The sequence below is a fragment of the Neolamprologus brichardi genome, chromosome 20, assembly GCF_056152115.1.
Source record: "Neolamprologus brichardi isolate AB-2024 chromosome 20, ASM5615211v1, whole genome shotgun sequence".
NCBI lineage: Eukaryota > Metazoa > Chordata > Actinopteri > Cichliformes > Cichlidae > Neolamprologus > Neolamprologus brichardi.
The window spans coordinates 31,962,320-31,975,291 of record NC_142123.1 but is presented as its reverse complement, the minus strand read 5'-3'; the positions used below and the strand labels follow the sequence as shown (position 1 = coordinate 31,975,291).

At 42.2% G+C, this 12,972-nt stretch overlaps 1 protein-coding gene across 1 annotated transcript; it reads left to right on the top strand.

Annotated features, from left to right (window-relative positions):
• Positions 1-2,315: 2,315 nt before the first annotated feature.
• Positions 2,316-11,772, top strand: LOC102789749 (synaptophysin-like). The gene is made up of 8 exons (XM_087834091.1): positions 2,316-2,760; positions 5,175-5,240; positions 7,085-7,209; positions 7,494-7,692; positions 7,765-7,956; positions 10,052-10,267; positions 10,565-10,645; positions 11,168-11,772. The coding sequence occupies exons 1-7, from the start codon at positions 2,659-2,661 to the stop codon at positions 10,628-10,630; spliced, it is 966 nt and encodes a 321-aa protein (XP_087690217.1). The 5' UTR covers positions 2,316-2,658; the 3' UTR covers positions 10,631-10,645; positions 11,168-11,772.
• The last annotated feature ends 1,200 nt before the right edge of the window (positions 11,773-12,972 follow it).

Below are 12,972 nucleotides of genomic sequence, written 5' to 3'. Positions count from 1 at the left end.
GTGAGCAAATGAAGGGGAAATGAAACTGGGAAGAAAAGGACACTATATGGGAAATGCACATGCTAGACCAGTGGTAGGCAACTCCAGGCCTCGAGAGCCAGTGTCCTGCAGGTTTTAGATGTGTCCTTGATCCAACACAGCTGATTCAAATTGCTAAATGTTCTCCTCAACATGTCTTGAAGTTCTCCAGAGGCCTGGTAATGAACAATCATTTGATTCACGTGTGTTGACGCAGGGTAAGATCTAGTTGAGTTTCCCACCCCTGTGCTAGACGCTTAAATAGATACTTGGCAAATGGACAGCTACTTTTATACCAATACCTCTATGTAGTGCTTTCTACTCTGACCATTCAAAGTGCGAGTACCCTGTTGGACCTCCTTTTATCTTTGGTGCTACCTTAATTCTTTGTGGCATAAATTCATCGGGGTGCAGGAAACATTGCTCAGATTCTGATGTGTTCCAGTCACTTCCAGGACCACAGGTGTATAAAATCAAGCACCCAGGCATGCAGACTGCTTCTACAAACATTCGTGAAAGAACGACTCACTCTGACCTTGGTGAATTCCAACGTGGTTCTGTGATATGATGCTGCCTGTGCAACAATTCAATTCAATTCAATTCAATTTTATTTATATAGCGCCAAATCACAACAAAAGTCGCCTCAAGGCGCTTCATAGATACAGAGAAAAACCCAACAATCATATGACCCCCTATGAGTAGTACTTTGGCGACAGTGGGAAGAAAAAACTCCCTTTTAACAGGAAGAAACCTCCAGCAGAACCAGGCTCAAGTCTGGCCATGAAATTTTGTTTCTACTAAATAGAAATAGTCAGCTGACAGCAGTATTATATGAAAGTGATTTTTGAACAACACCCATGAAGTGGTAGGCCACATAAAATCACAGAACAGGGTCAGCAGGTACTGAGGCGCACAGGGGTCACCAACTAGGTGCAGAGACGTCCAAACTCCTATTTGCCCTCAGATTAGCTCAAGAAACGTCCGTATGGAAATGGGTTTCTATGGCTGAGCAGCTGCACCTAAGCCTTACATCAGCGGGTGAGATGCAGTGAGTAAAGCACACTGGACTCTAGTGCAGTGGAGACATGTTCTCTGACGTGACGAATCACTCTTCTCCATCTAGCGATGGACGAGTCTGGTGGTCCTGTTCCAACATGCCTCGCGCCAGTGAACAGAGCAAGGTCCAGAAAGACAAGGGTGAGAGAGTTTGGTGTGGAAGAATATGACTGGCCTGTGCAGAGTCCTGACCTGAACCCACCAGAATAGTTGAAGCGGAGACTGTGAACCAGGCCTGCTCGTCCTGCGTCAGTGTCTGACCTCACTAATGTTTTTCTGGAATGATGGTCAAAAATTCCCATAAACACTCCAAACCTTGTGAAAAACCTTCCCAGAAGAGTTGAAACTGTTATCGCTGCAAAGGGTGAGCCAACATCATTTTAAAGTCTATGGATTAATAGTGGGATGCCACTCAAGTTCATCACGTGAATAAAGTTCACTGACTGAATATTTTATTATTTATTGATGAACAGGTCGAGCCTAAAGCACTGTTATATTGAATTTTTGATTTTTCGATCTACATGTTTTTTGGATACTACAATAGTTAATCCCTCTAATTAAGTTGCTTTTTAAAATAACACAGTAATGTGAGGTTGGTGAGACCAGGCAGAATATGGCTTTATCCCAATTCAGGGTCTGCAGCCTTAAAGGCCGCATTTTAAGGCCGATTACGTCACCGCGACGCGACGAAGGCTGTCCTAATTCAAAGGCTGCTCAAAATGCGGCCCTCAAATGCGTCCTTCATTTCCCTGAATTTTAAGGACGTGGCGGTGTAGACTTCGTGGCCCAACATATCCCAGAATGCATAGTGCGGCGGTGGGTGTGGATAATTTTGACGAAAAAAACAGCGGATGAGGGGCGCCCGAAGAGTAAACTTTAAGTAAGTACTGAATATTATGTCACTTATTTATGTGCAAATGTTTAATAACGAAGAACATTAAAACATTACTGTTGACCACATGTCGGCAAAGTCATGTGACATTAGTGACGTTTGTACTAACTTGGTTTTAAAGCCTTTACTTTAAAATATACGCCGTTCAATAGCTGAGCTTAATCAGAGAATGATCAAAGCTCATGTAGAAACAAACAAACAAATGAACCAAAGATTTTCTCCTTCATTTCTGTCAAACAAAGCTGTATGAAACGGCTGTTAGTATCATGGTTGCTAGGCAACCTGGGCAGCACGACGGAGGCTAGACCGTCCCATTTCACAAGCCTCGCACTTCCGGCCTTAGCGGTCTTTGAGTACGCGGCCCTTGAGGATCGTTGAGGCTGCGTACTTTAAGGCTGCAGACCCTGAATTGGGATACAGCCTATGTTTGAAAACGGAACCGTCCATTAATGTTAACTGCACGGCACATTATGATTGAGTGTGATCCTAGAAACGCCCCTGCTGAGCTGTATCACTGCATCACAGAAAAAAACAAGAATAAAAGGTAAACTCTGATCAACGCCTGCAAAAACACAGAACTGTTTAGGTGTTTGGAGGGAGGGGGGGCACTGGATCCAGCATCAATTCCCGAAGACGGCCACACCCACATTACATCCTGCATACTGGAGAACTACACCGGCTAATGATACAGCATGGTTGCACCGAAAACCAACACCCAAGGAGTCGCTTCGAAGCCAAACCAATGGAAGACCCCATTACCCGACACCAGGGATCTGGAGAAAGCAGTGAATACGGTCAGTGTGCTCATTTATGGAAACAAAAAACTGGATTACTGGTAAAAAATAAAATAAAATAAAAACTACACGACGGAAGAAAGGAGCTGCGTTCAAGACGGAAATGTGCCCACTTGGGCATGACAGGAAGAAAATAAAACGATTAAAGATATAACGACCTTTTTCTGTTTGTTTCCTTTCAAAGGCACTGATTCGAGACTTCGTGTAAACGAACAGACAAAACACGATTATATTTGTTTCTTCTAATAATCAAAAGCTTTTATCCAAATTGATCATGATCAATTATCAAGTAAAGCAAACGCGAAAAAGCTTAAGGTGTGATTTAATGATGCATTCAGGATTTTGCTGAAGCTTTCAAGGTAAACAATTGTAAGCCGGATCATTGACCGCGGTGATGCGCATTAAGCTCCCATCTTTCATGCTGTGCTCATATATTGTAACGTTCGCAAGCTCTCGAGCACCAGACGGTTTGTTCTCACCACGGTTTATTGAGGAGGTACAGAAAACGGGCCGTTAGTCCCGAGGATTGTCCTCCGGTACAACTCACTCTCCAGCTCCCTAACAACAACAACAACAACAACAACAATAACAAGAGCCCCCTCCCATTCCTGCACACACTCAGTGACTTCCTGCAGCACAACCAAATCACGTATCTTAAAAAAAAGACTAAAACTGACATTGAAACAAATAAAAACTAAATTAAAACTAAACCTTTTCAGACAATAAAACTAAGCTGATGTTTAAAGAAATCCAGTCTAAGAGATGTGATTTCAGTGACTTTGAGCATTGCATGGTTGTTGGTGTGAGCCACGTTGGTATTTCAGAAATTGCTGATCTGCTGGACTTTGACACACGGATATTTCCAAGGTTTACAGACAACAATCTAAAAAAAAGGGAGAAAACATCCAGTGAGAGGCCTTGTTGATGGCAGAGGTCAGAGGAGAATGACCAGGATGCTTTAAGCTGATAGAAAGGCGACAGGAACTCACATGACTGCTCATTACGTCCAACCAACCCGAACGTCCAAGCAGCACAGTCACAGTGACTATTAATGGAGGCCGTCCTCTGCGTCACACTGGATGTTCATATTCCTAAGGTGGTCGTGTGTGTGGTCACCTTACAAGAAGTCCACTATGTGTTTAAGTCACGGTTTTCTCTTGGGGACCAAAGTCTAACATTTTTATGCAGCACAGATGAACTGAATGAATTTCCTTATGAGCTGAGTTTCAGCTGCAGGTGTTTCTTCGTCATGTGACACTACGCTGGTTAAAATAGAGGCTTTTCTGAACAGTTTCGATGGATGCTGGGGAGCACGTTACCGGTACTTTCTGACCTCGCTCCCGTCATTTGTGCAGAATGACCGTGAACTGTTGACGTCAACTATGCAACAATTTGTTTTTGTGCTTTATAGAGAAGTTAGGAGAGAAGAGCATGTGGAGTATATGAGGTACTCATACTGTGATGTGTGAGTTTGTGATATATGTAGAAGCTGGTGGCCCCCGCCATCCAACCCATCCACCCCCACCTCCTCCTTGAGTTACACCTTTGCTTCATTGTAGCTGTGTTTGTTTTTATGACAAATATACACTGAATGATATAAAGACTGGAATTAATACTCAGTTATATTCAACCCAAAATTTTAGGTCTGGTGGCCCTGCACCTCATTGACACCATATTTAATCTATATTTACACTATATAAGGGTTCTTTCTGCAGCATTGAAGGTCCCAAAGAGCATAGAAGTCTACATCAACCATAAGAAGAAGGACTCTCCCTCCTACGGTGTCTCTTATGAATACCTGACCAATTTTAGTGGTCAGGGTAGAAGGACATTAATCAGGGAGGGATGGTCCCTCAAACAGAGCTCCTGCAGTGCTACAGAGAGGAGAACCTTCCAGAAGGACAACAATTTCTGCAGCACTCCCCCAATCAGCCCTGTATGGTCGAGTGGCCAGCTGGAAGCCACTCGTCAATAAAAGGCACATGACAGCCCACCTGGAGTTTGTCAAAATGCACCTGAAGGACTCTCAGACCATGAGAAACAAAACTCTTTGGTCTGATGAGATAAAGATTGAACTGTCTGGAGGAAACCAGGCGCCGCTCATCACCTGGCCACTACCATCCCTTTTATTCTTTTAATTGGATCTAAAGGTGAGTCTACAGGTGCCCAGCTGGACCAAGTTTATCATTTTGACCCTACATCTGGAATGTAAACAGATGCTGGGTTTGGATGAACTAACTGAAAGCTTTTATAAAAATGTGTTTTGTTTTTGTCATTTTTGTTATTGACTCTGATGATCGGACGTCCCTGAATAAAAGTGCACGTGAACAGTGGGTCATTAGTCTTTCTGTTTTTCACCATGCTGCTAAAATGAAAATATTTTACCTGCTGCGTGTCTTTTTTTTTATCTGCAGCTGGTGACCCGAGGTCGGTTTGGGGTGCTGAAGGTTCCTCTGGGCTTCATTAAGGTCCTACAATGGGTGAGTCCATCAGACCAACTGCTGCACCACAAAAGCTGCAACCACAGCACGGATGCACTGTGTAACTGAGTTCAAGTTGATGTTTAAAGATCGGAAACATCATAGGCAGAATTTAATGATTCACCATACGGGAAAACACGAATATCATCATATGAAGAGTTTATGCACATCTGCATAACACAGGACTGTGGACACACACATGAAAGACACTTCTATGGTCTATATCAATACATTTTTAGTTTGTTGTAGAATTCTGAATGCCGCTTTTATGATGCAGGTTTTAATGAGCGAGCTTACTTGTTACACAGAAACTGTAGATTCCAGCACACAGCAGGGGGCGCTGTAGGGAGAGGGTGGTGGCTTTAAACGTTTTCTTACTCTTCCTCTGGAAAAGACAGCGTTTCACTGCAGATTCAGATAACTTTGCATAAATTTAAGGGGACAAAACCTGACAGTATTTTAAATAATTTAACTTAGTAACTTAATGGTGCGCTGATGTCTTTTTGCAGACTCTGTAGTTCTACCAGTGTTTTTTAATTGGACTCTTTTTCTTCTAAACTCTTTATAAACTGCAAATGAGGAGGATTCAGTTCAATTTTATTTATATAAATTACAACAACAGTCGCCTGAAGGCGCTTTATATTGTAAGGTAGACCCTATAATAATACATACAGAGAAAACCCCGGCAATCATATGACCCCCTATGAGCAGCACTTTGGTGACAGTGGGAAGGAAAAACTCCCCTTTAACAGGAAGAAACCTCTGAGGCAGGGCCATCTGCCACAACTGGCTGGTGTGAGAGAAGGAAGACAGGAGAAAAGGAGAAACCCAACCTACAGTGCAGCCTTTATAAGCTGCATCATATTAAAGAAGTGCAGTGCTGTGCAAAAGTCTTGAGCCACCCCACACTTCTTGTAGTTCCCGCGGCCTCTCCCGTTTTTCTTTGAACATCGCATTGTGTCCCCTTACCTGACCATTTTCAGAGCAATGTTTTTTTTGTTTTAAACTAATTAACACATAAATATGAATCATTCAAGCATACAAATGCACTCAACACAAGGGATGAATCAGTGTTGTATCTATGCGTCGCACAAAACTTTAGCAAAGAGCTCATTTTAAACTGCATCTTTAGCCGGTTCGATGCTTGCAGCTTGTCGAAAAAACCCGTTTGTTCCAGTTTCTTTTGTTGAATCTACAAGAAAATGCCAAAGTAAAGTTTGACTAACTAAAATTTGGATTTTTGCACCAACTGCTAAAAGGCCAGTTGTCACAATAATGTCAGAGATTCTTCAGTATTCAGATTTTAATTTGTTGCATTGGCAGAGGTTTTCTTTTCCACTGTAGGAGCTGAATTAATTTGTCAAAAGTACAAAAGCCCCGAGTGACACTCTGACACAACTTGTTGTTATGAACTGAAGACACACAATAGACAAAATAAGTAACAGGCTAAAATAAAGAAGATTTAATGGGATTGTTCCTTCAGTGACCACGCCTACAATCAGTTATTATAGTTTTGAGTGCATTTTATTTATACGTTTAGTGTCACTGTTAGTTTTAGTCTTTTTAATTATTTTTGATTTTTAACTATTATCAGAAAGTATTCCAATAAAAGCACAGAACGTTTTGTAGTGGGATTAAGATTATGTGTCTTTCTGCTCCTTTTTGAACATGTTATCATGATTGTTTTGTTTTTCTTATGTTTGTTATATGATTTTAACATGTTTAAATAAAGCCTTTTTAGCACAAAAGTAAAAATGAATTGCAGAGGCCTACTGCAGTTCAGGCTCAGCTCTGACTGTGAGCTGTTTCCACAGCTTGTGATGCGTTGTTGCTCTTTCTTCCAGTTCTTCGCCATCTTCGCCTTCTCCACCTGTGGCAGTTATTCCGGGATGTTCAAGATTGCTGTGGAGTGCAAGAGCTGGGTGCAGAGCGACCTGAGTATAGAGGTGGAGTTTGAGTATCCCTTCAGGTCAGAACAAAAACTCTGTGAACTCTGAAACTAACTTTGACCTATTTAAAATTCTTTCAAATAGTATTTAGAGGATGCAGCACCATCCTGGTTCATTTAAATGATATCAGTCAGCCCTCCTGGGTGTTTTTGTGTCTCTTTAGTGATTCTTCAAAGCTTTGAGGTGTTTTGGGCTCATTCTGAACATCAAAGCTCTGAAGTTATTATCTGCGTGTTAGTTATTGTTTATCACTTTGGTGAAAGTTCACCTTCACTAACAGGGAAACTTTAAACTCCTCTGTCAGACTCCACCAGGAGTATTTTGATGCGCCCACCTGTAAGTCTGAGTATAAAGAACGGGTTTTCCTGACTGGCGACTACTCCTCCTCGGCTGAATTCTTTGTCACCATCGGCGTCTTCGCCTTCCTGTACTCTATGGCGGCTCTCACCATTTACGTCTTCTTCTTTGAAAAGTACAAGGAGAACAACAAGGGCCCACTGATCGTAAGTAGAGCCACCCGACTTCCCAGCTGACCTCTGAAAAACCTGCCTCACTCCGTCTTTGTGCCGTTTCAGGACCTGGGAGTCACCGGAGTGTTTGCCTTCATGTGGCTGGTGAGTTCGGCAGCCTGGGCCAAAGGTCTGTCCAACGTGAAGACTGCGACCAACCCGGATGAAGTCATCACTATGATCCACGCCTGTGAAGAGGATGAGAACAGATGCCGTGAAGTCCACGACCCGGTTATGTCTGGATTGAACACCTCTGTGGTAAGACTTTCACTGGGCCTGGGCACATCAGGACGGGGAAACTCAGAACTTACTGGTGCCAACACTGGAGAGTCAGTACTGACCAATAAAACACAGAATATCACTGAGAAACATCCAAAACAAAGAAGCCACAATTTTCAAATGTGATTCATTAACTAAACTGCAATTATTGAACTGAAAATATCAAAATGGTTAATAAATGAGGATCAAGCTTTCCTTGCACACACTGCCCAAACCGATTTAACTGATCAGCAGAGATCCTCTGACACACCCTCCTGACATTCTCCTGACGCCACCGACAATCACAAATAAAGCTTACTGCTGACATTTATGTACGATTTTACTTCACTATTATAAAGAGACAGAAAAAGTGAGATGGCTTAGTGTCAGGTAGACAGACCTGTAAATTACTCCATGTCCAGGGTGCGTAGCAAGAAAATATGCTGACACGGCAAAAGCCTTGCTACATCACTGGAGAGTAGCTGGTAATGTTGACTGTGGCATCATAAGACTAATCTCTGAAAATATGTTACATTTACTTCTCCAAAAGTTGATTCTGTTCATCTGGACGTAGCGTTTTCTGGGAGAAACGTTTCGTCACTCATCCAAGTGACTTCTTCAGTCTCAGCTGACTGCAGGTTCCCCCAATCTTATAAACAGTACATTTGCATAATGACTGAAACTGAAGGAACAATGGGCTGTGAGGTCAGTTCCTTAATCATAATTATGCAAATTCTCATGACCATTGATCAACAACCACTGATCAACAATCACTGATCAATGGCCATGAGTACCATTCACAGAGAGTTGGGGAATGGCTGCAATCACAGCATTGTAAGCGTAAACGTTTCTCCCAGAATACGCTACGTCCAGATGAACAGAATCAACTTTTGGAGATTTATTTTCCTGGATGATTGAGAATGCATCAAGACATTACATTTACTTATTTCAGCTAATGTTTGTACTAAAGAAAGGAGCTTTGAGGCACAAATATCTGTGCATCCAAAAACATCTGAGTGTGACACACAATTTGTCTTTTAATGCGACCACACACTGAAGAACTGCTGGTCAAACCTGTCACTCAGTGTGGCCTCTGACTAACTAAGGCTAACCACGTAATTACATTAATGCATGTAAGGTGAACTAGCAAACATCATCATAGCTACATGCGGCTGTCTTCTTGTTTGATGGCAGATACTCCCTTCACCCTGGCCAAAAAGGCTAAAATGACCAAAGAAAAAGTGGAAAACAGTTAAACATGAGAGGTTTTTGGACAAAGTTTGTGTTTTTTCCATTGTTTAAGCACTGCTTCCAGCCAAGAGTGATACCATATATGCCCCATAGCTGCAGAAAAGGCTAACATTGTTATCTTTTTACAAAAAAACAGCTGAACATGAGAGGTTTTTGGACCAATTTTGTGTTCTCCATTCTTTAAGCACCGGTTTGAACACCATTTAAGCACCGGCACCGTTTCAAAAGTACCGGTTTGGCACCGGTATCGGATAAAACCTAAACAATACCCATCCCTAGCTTTGAGGCTCAAATATCTGTGCATCCAAAAACATCCGAGTGTCTGTATTCACTGCATTTGATTCGAGCACACAATTTGTCTTTTAATGCGACCACACACTGAAGAACTGCTGGTCCTACCTGTCACTCAGTGTGGCCTCAGTCCCAATCATTCATACTTTGAAGCCATAATATAATTTAAAACAATGATACTTCTTTTTAACTCCTCCCCAGTAACATTTATAAAAGGTGAAACTGGCTATGGAAACTAAACCCTTTTGTAAACATATTTTCTACTGCAAAGGTGTTTTGACATGGAAGTCTGTTGGGATTGACTAGTTTCTGGAGTGGGCTTCAAGTGGCCATTGGAGAAACTGCAACTCCAGGAACAAAAATCTGCAGAAATTTGAATTTGAGAACTTTGGAACGTTCTTCATTATGATGTTCCGTAATGTCCCATAATTTCATTGTGCTTGTACAATGACAATAAAAGGTCTATTCTATTCTTCTATTCTGTGTTGATAAAGTTTTGAATCTACATCTAAACAGAGACTCCAGGGTTGACCTTCACTGTCTCCCGTCTCAGGCATTTGGTTTCATTAACCTGGTCCTGTGGGCGGGAAACCTCTGGTTCATCTATAGGGAGACGGGCATCATCGCTGACTCCGTGTTGGCTCCGCCTCCTCAGGAGAAACCTGCTGCACCTGATGCCCACGTCAAGCAGGGGGCCAACGAACAAGAAACATACAGCAACAAACAGGCAGGCTACCCACCTGACTGCAGCCAGGAGGGATATCCCCAGGTGAGGTAATGCTCAGGAAACAAAATGCTGCAGCAGGTAACCGCACACCTGAAGGTCTGTGACTAGATGATGTGATGCTAGTTAATCAAAGATTGATTAGCTAGCTACCTTTGACTGCTTTCTTGCCACAAGCGGTCGCTCTGCATGTTTTATTTTGGCTTCTGATGACTTACCTGTAATCCAAACATTTCATTGTTCCAGCCTTCAGTTAAGTAAATAAACCGAACTAATGAAAATAATGATTAGTTACAGGCTGAATATGTCCTGGTTTTTGTTTTGTTTTCTTGCCTCCTCCAGGACGTGCAGTACAGTCAGGACTCCAACCAGCAGGGGGCGCCGACTTCCTTCTCCAATCACATGTGAGCTGTGAGGAAGAGGGTGAGTCAGTGAAGTATGTTTAGTATATTTTATATGTGGCACTATATAGAGTATAGCACTTTGAATTCATTTCTTCTTGATTAATCAGTAACTTGTTTCTTGTAAAAAAACAAAAAACAGGAACTAGAGCATCCACACACCAGGGGGCGCTGTAGCACTAAAAGAATAAAACTTGATTTTAAGATTTTAGTCTTGTCCTGTCTGCTGTTTGGAACCAGACGTTTTCATGTTTGAACTAAAAGCTGGAGTGCAAAGGTATCAACTAGCTAGCATAATAGGTTAGCAAGTTGCATCCAGAGACAGTTAAATATGCCTAGTGTCGTGTTCGTGTGGTGTGTATTCTTGTACAAATATATGTTCATTCAAATCATGCTGATGCAAAATATTTAATCTTTTTTTTTTTTTGCAGAATGATGCTTTTTTAAATTCCCTGACACAAAACATTAAAACTTTTTAGGTCGTGATAATTTGAGAAGTTGCTCTTATATGAGAAAATGTCTCCACCTTGTGTCTCTGTCACAGGAAGCGTCGTAACGAGCCAACAGTGAGCCATCTGCAATCTAGCAATCTACCCACAATGCAACACTCCATGGAGATCGATGAGGGAAAAGAGGTTTAGATGTTCACTGTAACAAACTGATGTATAAATGATTAATAAAAGCTAACCTGTAACCAGTGACAGTGCTGATAGGACTTACACACATTAATCGGTTGTATTGAAGAGATCACATTGAACAAATATATAACACATACTGAACTACTTCTTATTTAGTACTAATCTGCCCTATCCACTGTTACATGACCTGCTACATGGTGTATATCTATATGATAATGGTGTTCTGCCTGCTTATTATCTGAATGTATCTGCAGTCTATATGGTTACTGAATCGTATATGAACATGAACTCACTGACAATCATATTAGACCTTTGCAAGAGCATTTATGCTTTGCATTTGTTTTGTGCACAGTTTAAAACGTGTTTTTAAACGGTATAAGGATGGATCCAGAATCTTGAATGAGTTTTAATGGTGTAATAAAATAAGTTTGACACATTTAAAAACAAGCTTTTGCGCTCTCTTTGTTGAGTCAGCTGTTTGTGGAAGTTCAATAAACTGATCTGTTATGAACTCTGCTCTTCTCTGGTTGTCATTTTTGAGTTTTAAACTTCTTTTCGACAAAAGTTTAAAGAATGAATCTGAGGTGGTCTCTACCAGGAGGAAGTGAGAGTGGCCCAGAGGTCGATGATCCAGAGGGGATCAGAGCATCCGCCTCAGAGTGCTGGGTGGTGCGTGTTTATAATGAGTGTTTTTCAGAAAAATGGATGAGATTTTGTTTAAAGCGGCGACAGCGATTTGGGATATTGCATGTGTTTTGTTCTTATGTAGAATGATGTGGCTGTCAGTAGAAAATGTCCAAACAAAATGTCAACTATTGTGATTAAATAAGAGAAATTGTTTTGAGAAGAGAGTGTAGTTTGAAACCTGGCCAAACGCCATAGTGCAGGGGTGTCAGACTCCAGGCCTCGAGGGCCGGTGTCCTGCAGGTTTTAGATCTCACCCTGGGTCAACACACCTGAATCACATGATTAGTTCATTACCAGGCTTCTGGAGAACTTCAAGACATGTTGAGGCGGTTATTTACCTTTAAATCAGCTGTGTTGTATCAAGGACACATCTAAAACCTGCAGGACACCGGCCCTCGAGGCCTGGAGTTTGACACCTGTGCAATAGAGCATCTGGCAAAAAGTCTTTGCCAAATCAAACGAGTCGTCAAAGCCTGTCAGACTCGGGCTGGCAACAAATGCCTTTGGCGCTGTTGGCCTACAGCAGGGGTGGGCAACAAATGAATCATGTAATTCAGGTGTGTTGACCCAAGGTGAGATCTAAAACCTGCAGGACACCGGCCCTCGAGGCCTGGAATTGCCCACCCCTGGCCTACAGGGTGTCAATGAAAACTGTGCTGCTGTTAGCCCAGGTGTCCCCAATCCCAGTCCACAAGGGCCAGTGTCCTGCAGGTTTTAGATCTCACCCTGGGTCAACACACCTGAATCACATGATTAGTTCATTACCAGGCCTCTGGAGAACTTCAAGACATGTTGAGGAGGTCATTTATCCATTTAAATCAGCTGTGTTGGATCAAGGAAACATCTAAACCCTGCAGGGACACTGGCCCTCGTGGACTGGGATTGGGGACCCCTGTGTTAGCCAAAGACAAAGGAAAGAGGAGAGGGGGATGGCATGTTAGGAGGCAGTGAGAGAGAAAGAAAGGTGAGAGCAGGGATTTTAAATGTTGATGCTTGAAGTCAAATGGCTAATGTTGAATGTTGA